Source organism: Carassius gibelio, chromosome A22, assembly GCF_023724105.1.
Source record: "Carassius gibelio isolate Cgi1373 ecotype wild population from Czech Republic chromosome A22, carGib1.2-hapl.c, whole genome shotgun sequence".
Classification (NCBI taxonomy): domain Eukaryota; kingdom Metazoa; phylum Chordata; class Actinopteri; order Cypriniformes; family Cyprinidae; genus Carassius; species Carassius gibelio.
This window is the reverse complement of record NC_068392.1, coordinates 17,747,734-17,775,689: the sequence shown is the minus strand read 5'-3', so window position 1 is coordinate 17,775,689 and position 27,956 is coordinate 17,747,734. Positions and strand designations below refer to the sequence as shown.

General features: G+C 37.4%; 2 protein-coding genes across 5 annotated transcripts in view; one reads left to right on the top strand and one right to left on the bottom strand.

The window, feature by feature from the left end:
- The window catches only part of LOC127943023 (E3 ubiquitin-protein ligase RNF123), a 114,872-nt gene that overhangs the window by 44,283 nt on the left and 42,633 nt on the right, over positions 1 to 27,956 (top strand). For both annotated transcript variants that reach the window (XM_052539113.1, XM_052539112.1), the window contains exons 34-35: positions 13 to 88; positions 1,598 to 1,682. In XM_052539113.1, coding sequence (XP_052395073.1) covers positions 13 to 88; positions 1,598 to 1,682 — 161 coding nt within the window. The remainder of the gene's footprint in view (positions 1 to 12; positions 89 to 1,597; positions 1,683 to 27,956) is intronic.
- Positions 16,553 to 27,932, bottom strand: LOC127943032 (amphoterin-induced protein 3-like). 3 transcript variants are annotated; one of them, XM_052539136.1, is made up of 3 exons: positions 27,128 to 27,932; positions 25,595 to 26,914; positions 16,553 to 17,210 (listed from the first exon to the last, which is right to left on the bottom strand). In XM_052539136.1, exons 2-3 carry the CDS (start codon positions 26,876 to 26,878, stop codon positions 17,133 to 17,135), a joined length of 1,362 nt encoding a protein of 453 aa, XP_052395096.1. In that variant the 5' UTR covers positions 26,879 to 26,914; positions 27,128 to 27,932; the 3' UTR covers positions 16,553 to 17,132. The 3 variants fall into 3 exon arrangements, with proteins under 3 accessions (XP_052395096.1, XP_052395094.1, XP_052395095.1); XM_052539134.1 differs by lacking the exon at positions 16,553 to 17,210 and having other exon boundaries at positions 24,584 to 26,914; XM_052539135.1 differs by lacking the exon at positions 16,553 to 17,210 and having other exon boundaries at positions 24,584 to 26,909.

The following is a 27,956-nucleotide window of genomic DNA, read 5'->3' as shown; positions in this document are numbered from 1 at the left end:
GTCTTTCTGCAGCTCCTGAACCAGGTCTTAAACAGAGTCACAGCAGAAAGAAACCTTTTTGACAGGGTGGTCAACTTGCGCCTCCCAGGTATTTCTCACCAGTTTCCTCCTTATGCAAATATACTCTTACGTTAATGCAAAAAGAAGCATTGAACATGAACTGCACGCTTTAGTGCGCACTTGAGGATGCACTTGAATGCAATTATATTTCTGAAATGCTTAGTGTGCTGTGCTGAATTGAAACCTCTCAGGTATTTTGATTCGTCCTTAATCACGTCCCCTGTGAGCCGAAACATGGTTTGTTGTAACCTCACATTCGACTTCTCACATGTTCCTCTTATAGCACCTTGTTTCAAGTCCCAGATCAAATAAAAAGTAATTCGCTATGCATTTTGCGATGTTCTTGACATCACCTCTGTAACCCTTTCAGAAGTTTGGAAAGTCAGCCTGTGCTCTCAGGGAATGAGATGAGAAGAATGGGTCGAGAGATCACACGGCACGTTAGTCTGAAAACATTCTGCAATTCAGGAGGAGACAGAGACCGTTTTTAGCCTTGGCATTGCAGAAAGTAAAATTTATAATGAATGAGCCGGGGTCATGTTGTTAGTCTGAAATTAACCCCTAGAGGAGCATTCAGAAAAGCCTGGCTTTCAGTGCATTTCAAAGTTATTCACTTATTCAGTTCTCCGGCCCTATTCATTATTTTATTTTGTATTTTTCGTTGGTGGGGGTCCATCAGTGAAATTCAGAGAGAATTTGCTATGAAAGCATTAAGGTGTCCTTGGAAAAAGCCAAACAAATCCGCATTGGGTAAACTTTGTCTCTTTCCAGCAAGATTGCTGCTTGCTCTCCATTGACCTGTGCTTCTCAATATTGCTTTGCAGAAAGAAAATCATCTAGATCTTAAATCAGTCAATTGTAAACAGGTTTTTTTTTTTTTTTTTTGGAGAGTAATTTCCTTCCTAACTAAATAAGAAAATGATGTCATGCAGACCCTTGTTTGACTTATTTACTTAACCTAACAAAAACTATTATATATGTATATATAATTTGTCATAAATATATAGAGGTGGAAAACCTATATATATATATATAATTGCTAAAATATAAATTATGTTTGATGTTATATTATATAAAATATTTGTATTTATACTATTTTTGAATCTTGCAATTCATTGTGTTGTGTTTTATGGTAATATTTTATGGATATATAAACATATAATATAATGAAATAAAGTAAAAATAATATTGACTTTTTATTTACAAGTGAAATGTAATGATTCAATCGAATTTTACAAACGCTAATTTAATCAGAATGATCAAAGAAAGTAGCTGTATATTAACAAAAAACATTTTATTTATTTCTCAGAAATGTATATCTATCTATCTATCTATCTATCTATCTATCTATCTATCTATCTATCTATCTATCTATCTATCTATCTATCTATCTGTCTATCTGTCTGTCTGTCTGTATAATCACAGTAGCAGTGTATCATGTATTGTAGCAAAAGGAAAATGTTTTTCATGTATTATTATTATGAAGTTAAAAAGCAGAAGGTGATCATCTGAAGATGTTTTCTTGTCCTCCGCTCAGGCCTGGAGAGTGTGGATCATTACCCGATCCTAGTGGCTGTTACAGGAATACTGGTGCGCATTCTGGTCGACTCTGATAAACAAGGGTGAGTTTATGGCTTTGTGTTTCATTATTTCCCCCTGTATATAATGGGATTTCCACATTCATGCGTGGTGTCGGGTTGAATTACTGATGTAGACTGAGAAAATGTGCATTAAGGTAATATACGGTAACGCCGGCCAGCCCTGCGCTGTCGTTTTACACAAACCAATCATCGACTGTATTTGATTCTAGTCAGTGGGACTCCATGACTTGTGTTTCTGGTTCAGTTTCCTTTTCAAAGAGCACATGTTCTGAGGAAACGGGCACATGGCAGAGGTTTGTGTGTTGCTCCAGGAGCAGTCAAGGGTTAATGGCACGTCTGACAGCCTCCCTGTCCCTGTCGTGTGTCTGTGGGACGAGAAGAGGGTCAGAGCAACAGGATTCAGGACACAACCTGTCCTGTGGGGAGCTGAAATCTAATAACCAGCTCCTGTTGGAAGAAATTAGACTTCTGAGAGAGACCAAAGAAAGGACAAACAGGGGCGCCAATTTATCACCATCGGTCCTGCTCTCAGGAGTTTTTTTTTGGCATTTGAAATGTTGTTTCTACTTAAAGCAGAAGCTTTGTGGCAATTTTGTTCTTGCTTTTGTATTAGTCTTTTGATAAATGCCATTAAGTGCTATTTTTAAACAAAATTAATACTTTTAAAGGGCACCAATTATGCAATATCCACTTTTCCAAGGTGTTTGGACAGAATTGTCCGTACACGGCCATCTTAGAATGATAATGTCTTTTTTATTTTTTATCTTCATAAAACCTGTCTGCAATATGATGTCATATTGTGTTTGCCCCGCCCACCGCCGTTGACTGACAGGCGCTTGTTTGCATATCCTCAGCTGTCAGTGTGTTGTACCATGTCCACCATCTTGTCTGCATACCATTTGGCTTTAATTATTAATAAGTGATTCAAACTACCATTCCCAGACATGCTGGTTCAGTCGCATTAGTGTTTCTTCTGCTGTAGTCTGGATCCGAGTCCGGCTGAATACTGTATTTAAATAATAGAAAAAGGAGTATTGCGTATCCTTTCAGAAAACATCTTTTGTGAAATGTATTTTTGATGCGCAGCTTTGATATTTGTCTGCGTGGGTCATAAAAAATGAACTATACCAGGGATAACAAGGATCATGACTGGCCTTTGAGGACATTTCTGGGGATATATAAAGGATCTCTGATGAAGCTGTCAGTGGATCTGGGCACTGGACAGGCTTTTATGGGATTGCTCTTGAACTTTCCAAACCTGTGATCAGTGGCGATTCTCAGAAAAGTGCTGAACCTGCTTTGAACTTCCACCATCGAAGTCTTCTCTGGACGGATAATGAATCATTCATACGATTCCTGGATAACCCTGGTAGACGGCTTTCGGTCGTCGAAGGCTTGTGAGCGCTAAGCAGATGTTTAGCACTTCACAGACTGCATTGTGTAGAAACATCAGTTTAACGTGTGTGAATCCAGAATGAATCGATGCTTTAGAGATAAGATGAGAGACAGATAAATCAGACAGAATTTTAAATGGTTTCCATCAATAATCGTCAAACGGCATCCAGGAAAAGCGTAGGTTTACTGTCATGTTATTATTTACAGTAACATCAGGCCGCTGACTTCTGGTTTTGATATCACTGTTGCATTTCGATGGATTGACTGCTGCCGCTCTTGCTCTGTATTCTTCATGCGAAGCTGATTTGGTAACTCGGTGTCTTTTGAGATTAAAGATTCGATTTGAGAATTAATTGGTCAAAGAAAATGAAGCTCATTTGTTGCTCACAAAAGTTAAACCCAATGCGATATGCAGTGCAATACAGTATAACATGCATTTTATTTTTTATTTTTTTACAAATAACATGTAAATCCCCTTTTTTTTTTACCATCAAAAGATTTGTTTAAATTTGCGTTTGTTTAATTTTTGTTTTTGTTTTGTTTGTGTTCTATTCTGTTTAGTTTGTTGCTTTGTTTTGAGGTTTTGTTTTATTGTCTTTGTTGTTATTGTTTTTATTCTGGATTTTTTTTTTTTTTCTGGCTTTGTTTTTGTTTTTGCCACAAGTCTTGTTCTGGTTTTGTTTGGTTCAGAAATTCCCATAGTTTGATTAGTAATATATTAGGAGTAGTTAATTAGTAGTTTATAATTGCATAGTATTTAAAATCCATTCACTTGTCTTGAGTATATAATTATATATACTTGGATATTGTGTTGTGTATGGTTCACTTCTAATCTAATTATTTGTAGTATAAATATAAATGCGTTCTTTCAATAAATGAAATAATGAAATGGTATTTGTAATTGTTTTAGATTGGCGTTCATGTCAGTTGCTCATGTCGAGTACAGTATAAACTAAATCAAATCATGCGTCATGATACAATCTAGAATGTAATGTAGAAAAATACTCTAATTCATCAGTACTGTTTTCTATAAAGGGATATAACTGACGTAAATGCATACATTGTACCCAAATACATTTTCAGCCTTGTTTGTTTATTTACTTTTCATTTTGAATATTATGTTTTTCGGCTGTTGCCCACAGCAACTGTAGAAATTACCCAGAATGCTGTGGTGTTTTCTTATCTTCTCAAGATGGCCTAACTTCTGTCTCCGCGTGCTGTGATAAGACCTGACCTTTCTCTTTGAATGCCACTAGACTTCTTCTACTTGTTTTATAAGGTCGCACTAAGCCTATACACACTGGACACAGACATTGAGGTTGTCAGGTCATTTCTGTTTACAGGTGAACACGAGAGATAATGTCTCGAGAAGATGCCCTTTACGCACTTGACAAAACCGCGACACCTCAGTTGAAAGCCAAGGCCAAAAAAAAAGATTTCTTTGAGCGTTTGCAGGTTTGCAAGGTTTGCATTTGTCTGCAGCATGTCTGCAGGTTTTCATTTTTCTTGTTCTCCTCTCGCTAATGGTTTGTTCTGACTTGAAAGCCAGGTAGTTCCTTCATAATCCAGTTTGTTGGTTGATATCATATGTTCAGAATATAGCATTACGATTGGCATCATTTTATGGCCTTGCAACTTTGCTTTTAGTTTGATTTATGGAAGAAAACTGGTTTGAATCAGTTTCAAGGGATAGTTCAGCCAAAAATGTGATGTTTATCTGCTTACCTCCAGGGCATCCAAGATGTAGGTGACTTTGTTTCTTCAGTAGAACACAAACCAAGATTTTTAACTCAAACCGTTGTAGTCCGTCAGTCTTATAATGGAGGTGAGTGGGATTCACGGCTTTGAGATTAAAAAAAAACATACACAGACAAAACCAAATTAAACCCTGTGGCTTGTGACGATACACTGATGTGTAAAGACACAAAACGATTGGTCTGTGCAAGAAACTGAACAGTATTTATATATATATTAGGGGTGTAACGGTTCACAAAATTCACGGTTCGGTTCGATACGATACACTGATGTCACGGTTCGGTTCGGTTCGGTTCGATACGTTTTAGATACAGCAAAATGTAAAAACATCTCAACTTTTCAGAATGCCGCAAGCGCACCGCGGGTCATGTGACAAGAACCAACCAATCAGCTTCATCCTTTCCCGTAACAAGGTTGAGAGCTCAGCCAAGATGAAGGAACAGCTGATCATAGTTGTATATGGATTGCAATTTTGAAATAAATTTAGTAGCAGAGCTACTGCAAGCGATTTTTAGAGCTGCAAATCCATTTATCCTTCGCTGAAATTTCCGCGTCTCATGGAGAGAGCACGTCATTGTTGCTTAGCAAAGACAGACGCCTCATGAGCGCTTCTGCCCGAGCGCTTTGGAAAGGAGGAGAAAGACGCGCTTAGCGTTTTCCACGCGTTTTTAGGAGCGATATGTGAACGGCCCCTAAGGCGCTCGCTCACTCAGCACGCGCTGAAGGCTCGTCGCAAAATGTCTAATGCATTTAACAGACCAGAAATATAAGATCCTAAAATAACCAACAGGTCTGGTGTTTGGGTTGGATTCCCTGTAAGCTATAGTGTCTAAATGCTGCAGGGATAGTTTGCTGCGTGCATGTTTCTCCTTTTTTTCGTCTTTTCCCAGATAGTACTGACGCATATATCCCAGATATTCCCGCTGTTTTTTTTGTTTTTTTTTTGTAATCCCGCTGGTGTACCCTGTCATGTTGCAGATGCGACATACCGTTGTTTTTTTATCCACCACTCTCTTGCCATCACCATTATAGCTTAAAGGGAATCCAAAGTGCACCCAAACACCAGACCTGTTGGTTATTGGGGGATCTTCTCATTTCTAGTCTGTTAAACGCATTGGCTATTTTGCAACGAGCCTTCAGCGCGTACTGAGTGAGCGAGCGCCTGCTGAGTAGCCTAACATAAACATATAAGATGGTGTTTTTTTCTTCTTCGGGGGTGTCAGGGGCGTTGCCTATTACGTTGTTTGGGTTATTGGGCTACCTTGTTGAACGCATATCATTATATTTCTATCTCTCTCTCTTTTTTTTTTTTTTTTTTTTTCCAAATATAATTAATTACTCCAACGAACCGTTCGGTATACATAATGCGTACCGCGTACCGAACCGAAAGCGTCGTACCGAACGGTTCAATACGAATACGCGTATCGTTACACCCCTAATATATATATATATATATATATTTTTTTTTTATTGTTTTACTCTGATTCACTGCAATGTCTGAACTGTCCTGCGCGAGTGACATGTCTTCTTCTTGCTTTACGGTGGATCACTCTTATAAGTGCATTACCACCACCTATCTCTCAAATGGAGCATTGACACTCTATCTACAGTCTCAATTAGGAGAGTCAGTGGTGCCAATGGCTGACAGAAATAGCCCACCCCCCGTGAGTACTCTTTTTCTGTATATGTGGTAAGTGAACTTTCAGCTATGAACTTTTTTGACCCCCCGATGTCATCGTCCATGACAATGTTTCACTGTAGACATCGTCCAATGCCCAATTTGGTAGACATCACCCAACCATAACCTACATCTTTAATGCCCTGGGGGTAAACAGATAAACATCAAATTTTCATTTTTGGGTGAATTATCCCTTCAGTGATTCGCTTGTTGGGTTTTGACGAATTTACTGAACTGCCGTTAATAAAAAAAAAAAAAAAAAAAAAAAAACAAAACAAAGAACATTAACCAATGTATGATTTTTGTTTGGTGTATTTACAGTATGTCACAGTATTGCATTATAATTTTATTTGGACAAATTATTGTTGTGATTAATTAAGAACTGGTGAAATTGCCCTTGTTTTGTTGCTTTTGTGTGTGTTTGTGTATGTATTTATGTGTTTATTTGTTTGCTTGCTTAATTTTTTTGTGTGTGTGTTTTTATTATTATTATTTGTTTGTTGTTGCTTTGTGTTTATTTTCTTTGCAAAAAAAAAAAGCTTTACAAAAAAGTTCACAAAAACTTCGTTTAGTTGTTATTAAAGCATAAAATACAATTCCCAGTTGTTTTAAATTTGATTATAATGTATTGTTTAATAATAATAATAATAATAATAATAATAATAATAATAATAATAATAATAATGATAATGATAATAATAATAATAATTATTATTATTATTATTATTATTATTATTATTATTATTATTATTAAAATATATAATTTTTTTTTTTTTTTTTTTACCTAAACATCCAGAGGGTAGAGAATTGCCTCTGAAACACCTCTGCTATCATCAGATTTTAAATGGGGAGCGAACTGAACTGCTGCTAAATTTGGCAAATTATATCCGGCAGAAATTTGCTAATGAGAAAATAATTGGTGTGACACCTGGCACCTTCCCTCTTTCCTGACTTCCTTCAGAAATCTGCACTTGCTCGAAGTGTGGGGGTGTTGTCAAGGTTATTTTTTCAGTTTTATTTTATTTTTATTTTTTTTACATTCAACTTTAAAATGTGGACTGAGCTAATTTACCACCATTTGCCTCATACAGTGCAACACATCTCCTTCACATAGAGTTGATCAGGTTGTTGACTGTGGCCTGTGGGATGTTGATGTGAAGTTGCTGAATATCGACAGGAACTGGAACACGCTGTCATATACGCAGATCCAGATCATCCCAAACATGCTCAATGGGTGACATGTCTAGTGAGTGTGCTGGCCATGCAAGAACTGGGATGTTTTCAGCTGTCAGGAATTGTGTTCAGATCCTGGCAGCATGCGTCTGTGAATTATCATGCTGCAACATGAGGTGATGGTCGTGGATGAATGGCACAACAATGGGCCTCAGGATCTCATCACAGTATCTCTGTGCATTCAAAATGCCATCAATAAAATTGTTCATTGTCCATAACATACGCCTGCCCATACCATAACCGCACCGCCATCATAGGCCACTCGATCCACAACTTTGACATCAGCAAATCGCTCACAGACACGACGCCATATAAGATGTCTGCCATCTGCCCTGTACAGTGAAGACCAGGATTCATCTGTAAAGAGAACACCATTAATTATGAGCATTTAGCGACTCAAACCACTTAGGATGACAATCTGCAGTCAGGTCAGGACCCTGATGAGGACGACAAGCATGCAGATGAGCTTCCCTGAGACTGTTTCTGGTAATTTGTGCAGAAATTCTTTGGTCATGTAAACTGATCGTTGCACATGGTCTGCAGTTGTGTGGCCAGCTGGATGAAATGCCAAATTCTCTGAAACACCTTTGGAGACAGCTATCTATCTATCTATCTATCTATCTATCTATCTATCTATCTATCTATCTATCTATCTATCTATCTATCTATCTATCTATCTATCTATCGATCTATATCGCAAATTTAATAAGAACAAACTTTTAATAATGTTAATTAACATCTAACATTTTTAAACATCCATAATGCAATAGAGTAAATGTATAATAAACATAATAGTTAGATTTAATAATCAGAATAATTTAAATAAACATTTTGTAATTGCAATTTAATCAGTTAAATAACCAGCTTATAATCAAAATGGCATAATCGGTACAAATAATAATCCAAATTTAATAATAACCAGAAAAAAATTAAAATAAAAAGTAATTTGGAGTGACAGATCGCTGTAGCGCCTCAGTTCAACAGATCCGGCATGAACCAATCATCTACTTTACATAAATACAAGCTTCAGCACAAAATAAACATTAAGTCATGACTAAACATCCGAAGGAACTTTACAGTCCATATCCTTTCTCATGTAATCGCTCAATCAGTGTTTCAGCTGCGCAAAGACGTCAGTATAACGTCTTGTAAACATGTCATGTAATGTCACATTTATCTCAGAAACAAACATATTCTGTGACCATAAACTCATTAGTCAACTAGAAAAATAAACTGTAGAGAGGGTGTTTTGCTAAATATATGCACCATATAACATATTCATTATAAATGTTACTGTTCTTCAATGTTTCATTTATGTTTGAATAAATCCATCAATTTTCAAGACAGCCACCACTATGTTTATATTTAATATAAATATCATTTAAATATAACTTTATTTATAACTTTAAGTGTAATTTTGACAAATCAGTCAATTTAAACCTTCAACGTTATAGTAATATAGTACCAACGGACTCTCATAGGCTACATTTTTATAGTATTCGCAAACTTGTGAATGAGAATCGAACTGAATTGTGAAATTTGTTTCAAAACCCGGCCTACAGTATACTGCACAGTTCCAGACATGTATTTAATGCTTTGATCATGGCTTATCCAATCCAGTGTTAGAGCCACTCTGTTATTTCTATTATTATGTTTTACTGTAATATTGGTCGTGGAGCTTCAGTTATAGCTACAGTAAACTAAATGAATTGTTGCTCCTATACTCTTGCATTTGTAGCAGTAAAAACAAGTCCAGCTTTTTGTGTGAAAGATGCAGTTCTAGTATAATAAAATATTTCAGATATACATTTAACGTTGACTTCCATCTGGATCGTGATTCGTCGACTAGACACTATCAGGAGTGTAATGGAGTGACCATTAACCACATGCTTGAATTGGAAATAAGAAATGCATGTTTGATCTTGTCTATAACAGTGCCAGGTTTGGCACAGCCCAGTCTTGATGCTCTCAATATGAGCCTTCACTATAGGGTCAGGTCTCTCGGCAACTGGGATCCTTAATTCACGTCTGATTAACTCTTCACATCTCCTGTCACCTCCTCCAGATGGCATGTAATTCTCCACAGGAACCAAAGAGCTTTGTGGGACCTCTGCCAAGCTCCTCGGGCGTGGATGATCCAGCCGTCCCATAGCTTTTAGTGTAGATTGACGAAACCACATTGAGCCACGCCAACAAACAAACCCGTTCCACTCCTGTACGACTTAATTTCTTCAGAAGAAAACAAGAGAAGATGTATTGAAAAATGTCCATACAATGAAAGTCAATGGAGTTGTTCTCCAGCTCTGCTCATCTTCTTGGAGTTAAAAGTGGAGAAAATAATGGTCGATGATGACTTTTCTATCTCAATCATAGAAAAGAATTGCACTAATGAGTTCCTCATTGTATCCTGTCCTTTAGAGGTCACGTAAAAAACGATTCTCTTGAGGTCATAAAACATCCCAGTGCACTTAACTTTCGAGTAAGGGGTGTTACCTTGGATTCAACCTTGGTCTTTAGGATAAATGCCCCCTAAAGACCCATTAAAACCCTTCTTTATAATCTCCCCAATGTGAATTGCTTCTCTGAGATCATCTTCTGTCCACTCCATATAGCATAATGGTGATGGACTGCTGCAGTATTGTTCGAAGTAGGAGGTCATCGGAAGTTCTTCAACAAGGGCTAAACTGCTATCATTTTTAAAAGTTTTGTGGTTGTAGCATAGTACCGTTATGATAAGGCGATAAAACCATGGTCAATATTGATGATTTTGGTGTCAAGTCTAGCTCTGGCAATTTATTTTCTTTAGAAAACATGGTTTAAGCGTAAGAATTGCATTGAAAAACATGAGACGCCTGCTTTGAACTGGAAAAAAGTAAGCTCTCAAGAAGAACCGTTTGCGCTTTGCCGATGACTGTTTTGGCTTTGTAAATGGCCGTATTGAGCGTACAATGTGGATGAACTACAACCGTTAACCTGGCACAACACTGCTGACATGTTAACCTGTTGTAGCTCATCCACATTGTTCGCTCAATGCTAGTTAGCTGTTTGGCTGAAATATTGTGAGGCGTTTCATTTCCAAATAATTTGACCAATTGTGAACACTTTACACAACACTACATTATTCTCGCATGTTAGCCCAAGTTACTTCAAAGAACATCATTACATCACTGATATGTTTTCATAACCCCATGGTTTACCCCCCCCCCCCCCCACGCACACACAAAAAGAAATAGTACTACACCATTAATAAAGCTACAAATATAACTGATGCAAATTTCCAGCCTGAAAATAAAGCACGTGACAGATAAAAAAGCCATTAGCATTATTAGCATCATTTCATATAGTAAAGCCTTTGTGAAGCGACTGTGTTTGTTTGGACGTTCTTGTGTTGAGCACACATTCGTTAGTGGCTCATTCATATGCGGGGCTCGGTGAAGTGGAGCCAAAAGTGTCTCATTTTTCCACTTTATAATTAGTCTATTTCTCCTTTAGCCCACTGACTAAAGTGAAGAGAGAGGCAAAAAACGAAAGAGAGGACAGAGAGAAGCAGCATTAACACTGGCGTCACCTTCCATTAACTGAAGTGTCAAACATGTTTTTCTCTGCAGCTGGTGCTACAGAGGAAACAAAGCCATGAAGGTTTTTCTGAGGCAATGCTAGTGCTTTAGTTAGTAACTTAGCATATTTGTTATTTGAGAAACAGTGTTCCTATCCAGTGTTATTTGAGAAGAAAATGAATCTAATGGCTTATGTTTTGAAAAAAAAAAGTGTGATACACACTGTACCGAATGTGATTGTATGTCAGAATTAGTGATTTCAATAAAATCACGTCAAATAAAAAAAAAAAAAAAAAAAAAAAAGCTACAATATTAATTTTAATTTAAATTATGCATTTAGCAGATGCTTTTGGTGCATTCAGGCTAACATTTTTTACCTAACATGTGCTCCCTGGGAATCGAACCCACAACCTTGCGCTGCTAACACAATGCTCTACTACTTGAGCCACAGGAACAACTGGAACACAATATTAGCTGCAACTGTTCAGTGTTGAACATGTCGGTGGTGTGGATGCATTTCACTGTGGCCAGAAATTATGCTACGGTAGCAAGATTCAATTTAGTTTTGGTTTCGGTTTATAGTTAAACTAAATTCTTGTTTACGGATGAAAATAACTTAGTAAATTTAGCGCATCACCAGTCAAGATTCAGTCATGATGCATCACAATGTAATTTTTGATGGTGATTTAAATGGTTGACAAATATTTATACACAGTCGCCCACCTGAAAGGATGATGCAGTATTGTGGGAATGAGAGTCTGTATTAACCAATATATGTACTGTACTTCACCATGCATTAGCCGTTGTGAAATTAGCTTAACTGCTAGCCACTGAGTTTCTGTCTTTACACCGGTTGCTGTTAGCTAGTAAATATTATGCCATTGAGGATTAAAAAAAAAAAAAGACTGAATCTCTTTAAGCTCAACTGTAATGGTTCTCTTGGAGAACTGCAGAATTTGACTGGCGTAAAACATTCTGATAATGCATACATACGCCTTCCCGATCTCTTGAGAAAGAAAACATCAATTTAGATAATTTCCTTCCATTATTGTTGGCTAAAAGGCATCAGATACAGCCTGCAGTGCTGAACTAATTAGATTGTGACACAGTGTAATTGGCTTTAGCGGCTTTAGGGGAAGGAATGGACTGTAAGGAGGAGGGGAACATTTCACCCTCAATGTCTTGTCAACACCCCGAGCAGGACGTGCTGATAGCCTCCTGACCACCATTCAGTCTCTGTCTAATGAACAAAGTGTAATGTACCGTGGCATTTCTTTTACTTAGTCTCATAGTGAAACCACTTTTTGGCATGCTATCAAGGTATTACCATCTTTTTTGAACTTGCACGGGAGGAATACCATGCTTTTGTTGTTGATATACATAGATATATATATATATATATATATATATATATATATATATATATATATATGGTAAACCTATCTTTTTTGGACATGTACTATGGTAATGCTACAGATTTACCATGATAAACCAATGATTTTAGATATGTTACCATGGTGCATACTTACTTTTTTTTTTTACATGTACACTGATGCTGAGTGCCGTCTGACTTCACTTTATTTCAGAACGTGAGTCACAACACAAAGTCAGTCCTAATATTCCTGCTTTCAGAAGATCGTTTACATTTAATTCCTCAAAAGCCAGCACATAATTCAAAGCAGCTTCAGATCTTAAAACAATCCTATCAGTTTGACAGCACAGAGCTGAGAAGTTCGGAATGGTACGCTCCACAATACCAAGACGTTGAAAATCATGACAGTGCTAAAGCAATTTTATTTCTTTTTTTAATAAAATATGAATCCTTGTTAAAATAAATTGATTTTTTTACACTATTTAATGTACACCAGCTTATTCTTCTGCTGTATAACTTTCTGAAACCCCTGGCAGCCATAGCTGTGAGCGTTTAGTTGGGGCGGTGGCACTTTGTTCACGTCTTGATTCTTGACTGTCGCAGTTGTTAATTCTGACCGTATTAGACGCAGTTTTCAGGATTGATCTGTACTGTAGTGACAGTTCATCAGCATTGATTCTTCCTGCTGTCACAAACCCTCGTCTTCAGTGCCGGATCGCCCCTGCTTCACATTCAACCTCAGCCTCATGCTCTGCCCCTTGATTTTAACATCTTAATTTGATATTCATTATTTTCTTCTTCTTCTTCTTATTATTATTAATCAGTGCATTAAAACAACTCATATAATCATGAAAAGACACCTACATTTTATCATACAAATCAATTATATATTTCACATGTGTATATATTAGGTACTAATATGGACTCTTTTGGTACAAAGGTGTGCCTTTTGAAAAGTTTGCTGCCCCAGTGACAACTTTTGTACCTTTTTTTTTTTTCTTTTCTTTTCTTGTATATATGATCTCTTGATATGTCACACGATCCTTCTGAAATCATTCTAATATGCTGATTTAGTGCTCCATTACTCTTAATGGTTTATACTATCACTGTTGAAAACTAGATTATATCTGTGTGGAAACCATTACACCGTTTAGGACTCTGATAAATAGGCCGGTCAAAAGAACATAATTTATTTTAATAAGAAATATTCTGTTATTAGAAATGTTTAATTATTACTTTTGATGTAGTAGCAGTTAATATTATTTATTTAATTTAAGGTTACTTGGCCAGGCTTTTGACTGGTGGTGTATCACATTTGCCACAAAAATATTTATAAAAAAGTATAAAATATTCTAAAAAAAATATATATATATTTTTTAGAATGAGGGAAAATGGTTGCTATGGCAACCAGTAGGCTATTGGTATTGAGGCTCTAACGGTCTCAAACTGACAAGTATTGAGTCAGACATCAAAGCCGTCATATGAGGTGTGCGCACTGACTCAGGATTCCTTCAAGTTGGTTTGCCTCATTCACACATACACTCATTCATTCATTCATTCATTCATTCATACATACATACACTCATTCATTCATTCATTCATTCATTCATTCATTCATTCATTCATACATACACTCAATCATTCATCCATTCACACATACACTCATTCATTCATTCATTCATACACTCATTCATTCATTCATACATACACTCAATCATTCATTCATTCATTCACACATACACTCATTCATTCATTCATTCATTCATACATACACTCATTCATTCATTCATACATACACTCACTCATTCATTCTTTCACACATACACTCATTCATTCATACACTCATTCATTCATTCATACATACACTCAATCATTCATTCATTCACACATACACTCATTCATTCATTCATACATACACTCAATCATTCATTCATTCACACATACACTCATGCATTCATTCATTCATACATAGACTCATTCATTCATTCATACATACACTCAATCATTCATTCATTCCTTCACACATACACTCACTCATACACTCATTCATTCATTCATACATACTCATTCATTCATACATACATACACTCAATCATTCATTCACTCATTCATTCATTCATTCATTCATACACTCATTCATTCATTCATACATACACTCAATCATTCATTCATTCATTCACACATACACTCATTCATTCATTCATACATACACTCATTCATTCATTCATTCACACATACACTCATTCATTCATACATACACTCATTCATTCATACATTCATTCATTCATACATACACTCATTCATTCATTCATACATACACTCAATCATTCATTCATTCACACATACACTCATTCATTCATTCATTCATACATACACTCAATCATTCATTCATTCACACATACACTCATGCATTCATTCATTCATACATAGACTCATTCATTCATTCATACATACACTCAATCATTCATTCATTCCTTCACACATACACTCACTCATACATTCATTCATTCATACATACATACACTCAATCATTCATTCATTCACACATACACTCATTCATTCATACATACACTCAATCATTCATTCATTCACACATACACTCATTCATTCATTCATTCATTTATACATACACTCATTCATTCATTCATTCATACATACACTCAATCATTCATTCATTCATACATACACTCAATCATTCATTCATTCACACATACACTCATTCATTCATTCATTCATACATAGACTCATTCATTCATTCATACATACACTCAATCATTCATTCATTCACACATACACTCACTCACTCATTCATTCATTCATTCATTCATTCATACATACACTCATTCATTCAGTCATTCATACATAGACTAATTCATTCATTCATTCATTCATTCATACATACACTCAATCATTCATTCACACATACACTCATTCATTCATTCATTCAAAAATACACTCATTAATTAATTCATACACTCATTCGTTCATTCATACACTCATTCGTTCATACATACACTCATTCACTCATTCATTCATTCATTCATTCATACACACTAAGGATCCACCCGCCAGCCCAAATAGCAGAATCCAGCGGCCTGGTCGAAAGTTTAATGCGTATTCGGTCTTTTACTTGCGCTTCTGAATTTATCAGGATTTATTTTATTTCCTAGTCTAGCTCCATGCTCAATCTGACTCTCAGCAGAACACAATTCTACAAAAGTTCTTGATCTTTCTCATAATATTAATGACTATTGTGAAATTGAGACCATTTTACCAATCGCACAGAGACCTTTAAAATGATACTAAACGTTAAGTGGAAAAAAACAACATTTTTCACAAGATATAACATGGCATATGTATATTCTTGCTCTTGGTGGAGTGAAAGTCAGAGGCAAGGAGGAGAGAGGAGAGGGAGAAAGGAGGTCGTAAATAGGTGTTGTTTGCACTCCTTGAAGATCTCTTTTCCAGATCAGTTTTATTGTTTTATTCATACATACATACATACGCTCATTGATTCATTCATACACTCATTCATTCATTAATACACTCATTCATTCATTCATTCATTCATTCATACACTCATTCATTAATTCATACACTCATTCATTCATTCATACACTCATTTATTCATTTATTCATTCATTCATTCATTCATTCATTCATTCATTCATTCATACACTCATTCATTCATTCATACACTCATTCATTCATTCATACACTCATTCATTAATTCATACACTCATTCATTCATTCATACACTCATTCATTCATTCATTCATACACTCATTCATACACTCATTCATTCATTAATACACTCATTCATTCAAGTAAATCTCAGAAAGACACATTATTTCAATATTTCTTTGTCTAACTATTTCTTAGACTAAGAAACCTTTTGTTGTTTTTGTTTAATTTGTTTTCAAGTATCAAAGTCTGGCCTTTAATATCTATGCAAATGTCGTTAATGACTAGTGCATGCAAATATTGAGAAAAGACAAACTGCTAGTTTGTTCTTCATTGAATTTTATTTATTTATTTATTTATTTTCACCTAGCTTTATTTTAAGTCTCAAGTCAGTGCCATGCTTTTCTGTCATTCCCACAATGCATCATTACAGATCACATTCACAGTCAGAATACCATCTTAACATTTCAGGAAGAGGGAGGGATTCATATTTTGTCATTTAGTCTACATCCTCTCATTCATTATTGCTTTACACAGGAAATAAAGAAAGATAGACGTGGCATTTACAAATGTAATTTTCCAAGCAGAAGCTGTTAACATCATTGTCTTTCATTGAATTATCCGCATTATTTTCTTTCCCTTGCTGATACACAGTGCGTGGGCAGTGAGTTGTTCAGAAACATCTTGTGAATTTCTGTTTTGTAAGAAGAAATCTTATTGTGAGACTGAAGTTGTATGGCTTCTTGGAGTGAAAAGGAGGTTACGGCTCGAGATGTGTTGTCATCTTATCGGTGAGATCATTGTAGAGATTCATGAGTGGTCCAGATGTCAGGAGCAAGAGGCTGCTGGGTGACTGCTGGGCTGGATTGACACATCTTAAGAGAAGATAAGAAAGCAGAGAGAATCAGAATGGTGAGTGTAACTCAGGCAAAAGCAATCCATTTAGAAATTTTCTCAATAATATAGTTGTTTTTTGTCCAAAAAGTTCTCAATTATGCATCTACATTCACTTTTATTGAATGGAAAAGAGAAGCTCAGACTAAGAGCTCAAAACTTCTGTGTTCCACAGATCCAACGGAAATCCTTTGTTGCATATTCCTGTAAAGTTCATCTCCTTCGCCTCATTTATCACACTGGCATCTGTCTTACCAAGGACATTTCATCCCTGTCGCTCTGTCATGCTGCATGTGTGTATTTGCACCCATCTGACCGGCTCTGGCAGGAACGACAGAGCCTTTCTCACTCGTCTGAAATGACATGACTATCCCTTGAGGTGTGATGGCCAGTGTCCTTGTAAGCAAAAATAAAGGGTTTACACAGTGATACCGCAGAAGGACAAGCTTGGAACCCCCAAAGAAATGTTCGCATTTAAAAGAACCATTCTTTCTCCATGTAAAGAACATTTGAAAAGTAATCCATGGAACCATCAATGTCAATAAAGAATCTTTTATTTTTAAGAGTGTACCATTCCAGCCTATACCAATTTTCAATATCAAAGAGCAAGACTTAGCCAGTGGTACAATTATTGCCATTTATGACCTTGATAAACCAAATATGATAACAGCACATCACGAAACAGTCATGAAATAGAGGTGACAGTAGGGCTGGGCGATATATCTAACGATATGATAATGCGCATCTAGTCAGTAAATCTGGTTCCGTGATTACCGCTAAATCGCCATCACCTGGTTTCAAATGAAGCGCCACTTAATAGACAGAGCCGTAGATCACTGACAATCTACGCAATATCGCGTTCATTATCCCAGATGAATCGCCTTCGATAATAAACGTGATATTGCGTAGCTGGTAAGTGATCTACGGCTCTGTCTATTAAATTCCGCTCTATTTAAAAGCAGGTGACGGCGATTTAGCGGTAATCCCGGAACCATATATTTTATGAAGAAATGTTGAGGTAGAGCAGAAGGCAAGGCCTTTACTAGAGAAAAAAATGGGTGAATGAATTCCCCTGGAATCCAAACCCTTTATTTGGCGCGTCAGTTTTCACTCACTGTTCAATTCTGAACCTCGAATCACTCAACTCGCAGTTCGCAGAGCTGCAAGAACACGTGTTACCTTCTCACAAGCTCTGTGTGACTCATGGGCCCAAGTGTAGAATATTAGCTCTTGCTTTTTTTTCCCCCCAGTATTGCTTAAAAATAAGAAATCTTGACGCCATGTGGTGTTATTAGACGGTTATACAGAGAAGAAATGAGTGTTTTTGTTATAGGCTGAGGTGGCGGTGTTGTTCTGTGAGACTCCACACCACAGGTGGTCGACGCTCCCCATCAGTAAATACTGGTTTAGTGCAGCCATTACGAAAGCTGCCAAATGGAGCTCTCGATTTGCAGAATTGCTCCCTAGTCGAAGCGTTTGCAGAGTGAAATGTGTTTTAATGTTATTAAAGTTCTCATCCAGCTATTTAATGTACTGTTTTTTCCATGCTAGATTCAACGTGCTTTTTTTAAAACTGGGCAGGTATTTTCATAAATTTATGAACTAGGGTTGCAAACCAGGAATATTACCAAAAAGAAAAAAAAAAAAAAGACTGGAGAGTGTCCAAAAAATATTGGAAAGTTTCCAAATGTCTGGAATATTTCTGAAATGTACTGGAAATTTTCCACCTTTTTGTAACTGTATTAACTCAAAAGCCTCATTTGAAATTTAGTTGTTGCAGCGTTTGCATTTCACGTGTTGATCTGTGCCACTTGCATCATGCAGTCGTTCTTTCTCACCCTTTCCCTGTGAAACTGAACTGTAACATACACCCGTTCTGATGTGTTTCTCTGTTTGAAACTTGGTGGCAGTAAGTTGTTGTGAACCCAATCCTCCGCCTGCAGTGCATCAGGAAGGTTTTTTCCAAACGGCTGTTGTGCTGTTTGGCTACAGCACTGCTCCATGAATCTTTGCAGCATCATTCATCAGGCGTTTATAATATTTTGTCTCTCATGGGACTTATTTTCCATTGTGATATCGGTACTAATATGGTGAAAGTCTTTGAACATGATGTTTAATAGCTTGTCTGCACTGTACAGCACTAATAGCGGTAAGTCATCGTAAGCCTGCCCTGGACGGCTTCATCAAATACCAGCAGAGCGGCTAACTGCCGGCTCATTAACAATGCCTGCTAATTAACTTAAGGGGACTCCAGGCTCGGAGATCATGTCTAAACATCCGGTTAGGTTTAGAGAGTGGAAAAGGATACGCTCGCACACACATCTCACAGGGGAAGTCCTTAATGATAGCACTGTGGATATTCAGAGCTAAACCAGTTTGATTTCTTAAGAAGAAAATGAATGAGAAAAATACTACAAAAGCTGGACTTTCTCTGTTTTGCTGATCTGCAACACAGTTTTTATTGCCGATACCAAATTCCCGGGCAGTTTTGTTTGACAATTGTAATGGTTAACTTCATTGTATGTGTGCGTTTCAATAGTAATGTGCATTTGAGAAGGCTGACCTGCAAGGGTTGGTGTCACTTTGACGTGGTCCCTGACGCCCAGTACTTTCCACTTTCTCCATTGTGGTTTGATTTCCACTTTAAATGAATCTAGGCCAATGCCGTATTTCCGTCTTATTGATATTGTTTGAAATAAACTTTCTGAGCTTTATAAACTACCAACTTGACCTAGTCACAAACGTTGTAGTGCAATATGCCATCCCCTAATTTTATTTTTAGCTTTGTGATGAATAGGTTTCAGATTGTTAGGCTTTTTTAAATGCTGAAGTCAGAGGGATGTCCTACATTTTTAATGAAGGATGCCGGACTGATACTCGAAGGAAGTATAGGAAATAGCAGCTTACATTTTAGCATATAACATGTTGGGTGGACCAATTTTAAGATATTTATGATGCATCCACTGTTTACCACTGCAAATTGTCACAGGCCAAATGCAGTAATTTCAATAGGAGTCCTTGTAAACGGGAATTTCATGAATGCAAAATATTTCTCCATGCAGATTTCGCAATGGGTTTAAGTTGCAACATAGTATTTGCTGCATTGACCAACAGAGAGCTGTTTGATTTGAAGGTGCCTTTTGTATGAGATGTGCTTCATGCATGGCTTCACTTTTAACTAGGGGTGCTCCAAATGCGCATCTTATTAGTGAATTTTTTGTTAAATGTCTAGGAAAAATGTTAAAAGTAGGGGTGCTCCGATCACGATCGACCGATCGTTATGCGCATCTCGTCAGTAAAGCTGGTTCTCTAATCAGTGGTAAATTCCCGTGATCGGAGCACCCCTACTTTTAACATTTGTCCTAGACATTTAACAAAAATTTGACTAATAAGATGCGCAATGAACAGTAATGTGAGGTGGCTCTGATTCATGTATTATATATTTGATGCACATTTTATGATTTGGGTTTAATTGGTATTTTAATGGTTTAGAACAGTTTTTTTAATGCTGCGTAAAAAAATATAATAAAAAATAAATTAATTAATTAAACACAGCAACAAAACTGTTTGTTTTCTTCTAGTAGAATTAATCACAGATTTCATTTCACCTGCACAGTTCCCAGAATGAAAGAACAGCCAAATGATGAATAACACAAGTGATGGATTCATCTCAGATGTAGATTACAGCTAAATCTGTCCAGACAGTATTTGTAGGAGGCAAATCTCGGCTCTGTATTTGTCTGGTGTGCTTGCAAGGTTCATCAGAACTGTAAATGTTCTTGATTGATGAGCGCTCTAAATTAGTTTGATGGTAATCGAAGGACTGTTGTGGAGCTGTGCTGAAATGGATGTGCCAGAACTGCAGGAAATGAAGGATGTGCAAAGTATGTATATATATATATATATATATATATATATATATATATATATATATATATATATAATTTTTTTTTTGTTTTTTTTACAAAAATACCTTAAAAGTATCTGCAGAATTCAAATGCATTTTTCCAAAAGATTATGATGCCTTGCTATTCATTATAATTGCTAAGGTTACACCTCAGACACACTGTAGTTAAATAATCTATTTCATTATCTCAAATGCATTTTGTTTTATTATGCTTCCAGTTCCGCTTAAAGCATTCAGGAATAGAGTCAAGCTAATCAATTACGCGTTCCTCATTTACATGTTCACAGGCTGTTGGGCAAAACTGTTGGATTTATCCTGCTGAGCTTTAATGGTGGAAATCTTGCGGAGAAGCCAGGAAATGAAAATCCAGCTGATGGGTTTGCATTATGGGAGACTAAAGCAATGTGTTTATTTTCAGTGTAGCACTGGTGAAGGCCTTTCTGCAATAAAAAAAAGTGAATAAAAAAAGAAAGATCCATTTTCAGTTAATGACTAAGCTGTGATGGACTGTTCACGCTAAGTGCAATGGGACTAACAGAAAGAAGGCTATAAAATACCAATGAGCCAAATGCTCGTCATTTTAGAAGGGAAAAACCATTTATAAAATATATAATGCAAAAAATTCATATTTAATATTTGTTTAATTTATCTAAGATAATTAATGCACTTTATCATATTTCTATAATCACATGCATTTATTTAATTTTGATAGCCCTAATTGTTTCATCTTAACATTTTGCATTCATTCACTTCTCAAAATTTAGATTTGGTATGATAAAGCGTGTTTACTTGTATAGTGGTTTTGTAACAATATATAGTCTGTAACGAGAGCGCTGCTAATGTGGACCAATACGTTTTGTGTCTTATAGCAGCAATGGTAAAGAGAAAATATCGTGGCTCAAACAAAAGCCCATATTGTTCTTCCCACTCAGGCATCTGAAGCTCAGTATGGTGCGCGAGTATGAACATTTTTAGACCATTTTTTACAGCTCAGCAGATGTTATGATTATAGGATTTCCTCTTATGCATTCGTTCACCTGAAGTATAGAGTGATGTCCTGGCTTGTGGTTGATAGGTCCGTACTGTGAATATGTGCATTATAAACACCCTTGTTAATGCATTTTCACAGAAAGAACATTGTATTTTAGTTTGAACACTGTGTCTCTTTTTATGTTGCTTGACATATCATTATCACTGTTAACATTGATTCATCATCGATGTAAGATTTTAGTCATACCCTGTGTCTTATTTGATCTTATTTTCCTAATAATGGACTAATTACTCATGCTCATGAAACTGACATCGAAAAAGCCCTCTAGCACACAAACTTGGGTTTCAGTTAGCCCCAGGCTCATGTGAGGTTTTCCTGTGCTTTAAAACGCTAATGAGGTGGACCACACACAGCTCAGAGGCAGCTACTGCACCCTACTGCGTGAAGCCCCTTAACAAGAGCTGCATGAAAAGACACATACCCAGCAGAATCTGCATTCCGGGTGGTGACAATTATTGAATGTGGTATATCGGAGCATATGAATATCGTAAGGCATTACAAGTGTTTGAAATATTTAGTTTTAGGGAAGGTGTGGGTAAGATGTGCCAGTAAGGCAGATTATGTACAGTTTTGGTCCTGTGAATATTTATTTAGAAATTGGTTTTCAGATCCAGGTGATTAAGAAATGCATATGCATTTATTTTGAAGAATATGTATTAAACATGTTGAATCCCCATTGCGTAAAACTTTGTAAAGTTGTTTAGTTAAAGATAAGCCATGAATTGTTCATGCTTAAAGGTAAAATATACCTTAACAAATAGTGGTAGTAAGCTTTGCATCTTTATACAATTAAATTTTTTGCCTTATTTCCATATTGATGACTATTAAAATGTGAATATTTTGCATCAAAATAGGCTTATATCCTTAAGTATATAGGATTGTGAATTGTTTATGTGGATAGTTATTCTGTTTTACATTGCTTTATTTACTTACACAGTATTTACAATCCCCAAATTTGTTCCAAACCTGTGTGACTTTCTTTTTCTGCTAAACCTTAAATATATATATATATATATTTATATATTTTGAAGAATGTTGAACCCATTTCACACTGCAATTCCGGAAAATACATGAGTAATGTGTCCCGGCAATTGATCCCGTGTCGCTAGAATTTGCCCCTTCCACACTGCCATTGATTACACGGAATATGTGCGTGCTTTCACACACAACCCGTAAAGGTCCCACGTGACATCAGGGCGTGACGTGTAATGTACGAGTCGAAAGCACTAGGCACGTTAACTTTTACTTAAACTGGCGAACGATCTCCACTTCAGCGTGGAAAGTGAGGAACTAACTGATCTCTTCTTCATTAGAGTTTGCACATATTTTTTTTTTCTATTGCGAACGTTGATTTGCCTTCAAAACACCCATTAATAGAGTCGCGCGATAATGTGTGTTATCACTATGACACACCCTTTATGGCATCAGTTCTGGCTTTTGTTCACACAGCGCTCGGTCCGGGACTGAACCTGGCAATGTTACTAGGTCCCCAACCCGGGATCAATCCCGGAATCAATCCCGGAATCAATCCCAGGACGTGTTTGCGCTCACACAGAAGGTGATCCGGCAATGTTCTGGCAATTTTCCAAATTTTCTCCAAATATCTTCATTAATGTTCCACATAATAAAGAAAGTCATACCGTTTTGGAATGAAATGAGGAATGATAATTTTCTGGTGAACTATCCCTTTGAATATAAGTGCCACATCTTACCCCACTCTCTTCTACTCCAGAGCCTAGGTAAAAACTATGCATGCCGTGGATGTCAAAATGTATGTCCATGCAGATATGGTTAGAATTGTGGCACAAAACAGTGTGTTGATGATGATGATGATTATGATAATGGTGGTTTTAGTGACAGAAGTACAGTTTGGATGGAACACACTCATTAGTATGGAGTTATTCTGAGGAAGATTGGCTTCGGCTCAAGGGTAATGTACTGTGGTAAAATTCTTCCTTTACCCCATATGTTTTAATCTGTGGGTCACAGCAAATATCCAGATCATCACACAAACTTGATTAATCAGAATCTATCCCTTCACTGGGCCCGATTTTCCAGAGATAAAAAAAGAGTATTAATGGTTGTGCTGCAACTTCATTGGGCAGTAAAATTCATGTGTGCCGTTGTAAAAAAAAATATGAGCATTTTTGTATGCCGTTGTCAAAAGCAACCATGAAATTCATGAACATTTAGGTTTTTTCCCACATATCACACAGCCTCTGTGATGTTCTAGTTGACAGCAGCTTTTGATAATATGCTATTTCGTACAGTTGCACACAGTTTAGATTTAATCTTGAATAGAAAAGCAGGAACTTTAGGACACACATTATATAGTTCAGATGTTCATCTTTGCTATAAAGACTTCAATTAAAAGTAAGAAGGCAGACATTTACCTCTAGGGTCGAAGCAAAAGGATTTATTAAGAAGCGGACAAAGTAAGGATTTGTGGAAGGTGAGGGGTTGGTAGCAAGGGGAAACATGGAATGCTTTTTCACAGATTCCATTTCATTAAAATTCATCAATTTCAAGTTATATTCGTACTAAGGATGAGGTGTGACCTCAGCGTGATATCCACATTCATATGGGTTAGGAGCACCACTTTGCACAATTGCATGTCAATTTCTTTAAATAAGCAATCTCTACTTTTATAGATGCATTTTCTCTGGCCAAAACCCTTACGTTTGCAAAGTAGGCAATTAATTACTGCTACTAACCAATCACCAAATGAAACTCAGGGATACAAAGGACATCTAAAAAAAAAATCCACATTCTAGTTATATCTGTAAAAAACTAGAAATCCATTATGCACTTGTCATTTTCCTCCATATCATTCATGCTATTTCTAGAGTAGAGTAGGGTTTATGCAGTATTCAGTGGGTTATAGGCTCTAGACAAGGCATTCATAGCTGTAAATCTATCAAGGTTCAAGCAGTGGTAAAGGGAAAGCTTTTTAGCCTTTTCAGCTTTTGTAGTTTCAAACCAATTCCTTCCTCTCGTAACGCTGTGGCTCAGTCAAGCCTTAAAGGTAATTCTTGGGAGCACTTGGCTCCAGCTTTTTGTCTTTTTGTTTTTATATATTTCTTCTCTCTGATTGTATATGTTTTCCTGCTCTGTTCTGCTCACTGATATGGGCTTGCAAAGCCCTCTCCCTAATCTGTCCTGAGTAGCTGTGCAGTTGCAGACTGGCACGTTGAAGGACCCTCGTGCTCATTTTAGCAGGTCGTTGGGATGTCAGTAAGCATCCGCTATGGCACAATAGTGGTATCTGAAAAGATGGAAGTGACAGAGTCAGCATCGCTCCGTGTTACTGCCAGCTTGGGATGCTCAAGGGCCAGTGCTGCCCGCGGCCTCCCATTCTGTGCCTCCTTGATGGGTTCCAGAAAGACCACATGCTTGTTGTTACTGACCTTGCGGCCGGGGCCCTCCGTAGTGGCAGGTGGCGTTGGTGTCAGAATAGACGACTGGGCACTGCATTCGTTCACAGGTCTTGGTGTTGCTGGTAGACACCAGCAGCGACAGGGTGTCAAGTAGAGGTACATAAGAACCAAAACGAGGCTGACAACGCAGCCCAGCAGGGTTGTAAAGCCAGTGTTAAAGGGCTCCTCTGGAATTCGTAGCAGCACGGTTACATTAACTTCAAGAGAATCATTGTGTGACTCCTGATGGTTATGGACCATGCACAAGTACACCCCAGAGTCGTTCTCTTTTGCCACCAAGATTTCCAAAGAACCATTTAAATACATTCTCAATGTATTGCTATTACCAGGCGGAGCAATGTATTCCCTACTTGGGGATATCCACGAATAGTTGAGATGCTTTCCCTTTAAAGATGTTATACAGTCCAGCATCACTGATTTCCCAGCGTCTGCTTCCATGCTAACTCTCTTAGTTGGAAGTTTTATTACGCAGTTCTCAAAGTATCGTACATGCTTGAGAAAACGAACCATAGCACGTTGCTCGCCATGAAGCAAACACGTATGCTCTTCCCGGAAATCTGTTATTGAGGTAAAGCCTCTGTACTCCCATTGTTTAATCAGGCTGTACATGGAGCACTCGCAAATTAGGCTATTGTTGTGCAGGAACAACCCTTTCTGTACCTTTTCCTTTAGAGCTGCGATGTCTTTGACTGGAAGGTTGGGCATACGGTTCGAACTTAGATCCAGGGTAGTGAGATTGGGATGTTCTTGAATAGAAAAGAAGGGGAAATCTGTCAGTCTGTTATGGCTCAGGTAGGCCTTGCGTAGGTTAATCAAACCAATCAGGGCTTTGCTTTCTACCCTCACTATCTGGTTGTTGTAAAGGAGTAACTCCTTGATTCCTACTAACTCTAGAAAGTAGTGCTCCTCTATAATGTTCAGTTGATTGGAGGAAAGGTCCAGATGGCGTATGTTGCTTGTATTCCGGAAGGTTCCAGGAGTGAGTCTGCTCAGCTGATTGTGGGCTAACCGTATGGTGTCAAGATTGGGCAGACCAGCGAAGCTACCCACCTCAAGACGCTCTAAGCGGTTGTGGTTGAAGTCCAGTGTTGCCACCATTCCAGGCAACTCTCCCGGGACTTGGTTGAGGCCGAGGTTGGTGCAGCTCAGGATATCGGATGCAATCAGGCAGCCAGAAGGGAGATTGGCTCTGACTAGCTGCAGCAGAAAAGAGCTCAGCATTAGGGGTGCGGCCCCACCCTGAGTGCACAGCATTGTGTCGTCAGGACGTCTTGGTTAGGTGTTCCTATCCTTACAAATCGGACAGATGAGATCACAAGACAAGGAGAACAAAAAGACATCAGTTATTGAATACAGTGGATAGTTTGCTCAATAATTCTTGGCTCACTTGGCACTGTTCTGTCAGCCCAAAGTGTTAGAGTGCATCAATGCAAGGACTATTATTATTTAATCAACTTACAAAATTCTAATCTTAGAAGTTGAAGATGATCATATTATCTTTACCTTAAGGTTTCCAGTAGTTACTCCAAACATCCCATCTCATAACTCTTGTTTGGCTGTTATTTGAATGTTAAGTGTGCTGCCTCAGCTTTTAGTCCATTCTCAGGTAGAGAGAGTTGGAGGGGCGGTCATTCGATTCATCCAAGGGAAAGCAATTGTTTTTGTTCCATCCTCAAGGCTGAGCCCAATCCTTCTGTGCACCATCCTTTCTACAGTTGGTGTTGTTTTGCATGCCTGACCTCTGGGATAGAACAGAAGAGATCTTAATTCAAGAGTTAGCTCACTGCCGCAGGCTTGAGGATGTTTTTGAGAAAGTCAGCATCCTGTCCAGTTCAGTTAGTGTAATCTTGTCCTCAGCTGAGCAGCAGGCGCATAGCATGTCACATAGACCACAGTAACCACAATAACAGTCCACAATACAAGCAATCTAATGTTAGATGTATCCCGAAGATACAGACACAGTTGTTTGTCAGTGTTGCTCCAGAACCCGGATAAAGTATTCTTAAAATTTTAGACATAGAGTTTGTCCGCTCATTTTGTTCAAATGTCATATAGGGCTACCAACTCTCGGTGACTTTTAAGCTTCCAGTGTCCACGTGGCATCTGGAGAAACTGGTGAAAATATTAAAGCACAAGTAAAGATCATGATCTTAAAGCTTTTTGGTATCGCTTCCAGATTCTTTTTTGTCCTTTCCTCCGATTTGCTCTCTGAATTGTACGGGTCTTCCTCCTTTTCCTCTCTGTCGCTCTCTCACTGAGATTGAGTGTGTACTACAATCCCTCTCGGTCTCTGTCTCTGTCTCTCTTCTCTCTGTGCTCTATAAACAGACAG

Excerpts from the sequence above, each read along its gene's own strand:
- LOC127943032 (XM_052539134.1), bottom strand. The coding sequence starts at position 26,878 with ATGCTGTGCACTCAGGGTGGGGCCGCACCCCTAATGCTGAGCTCTTTT.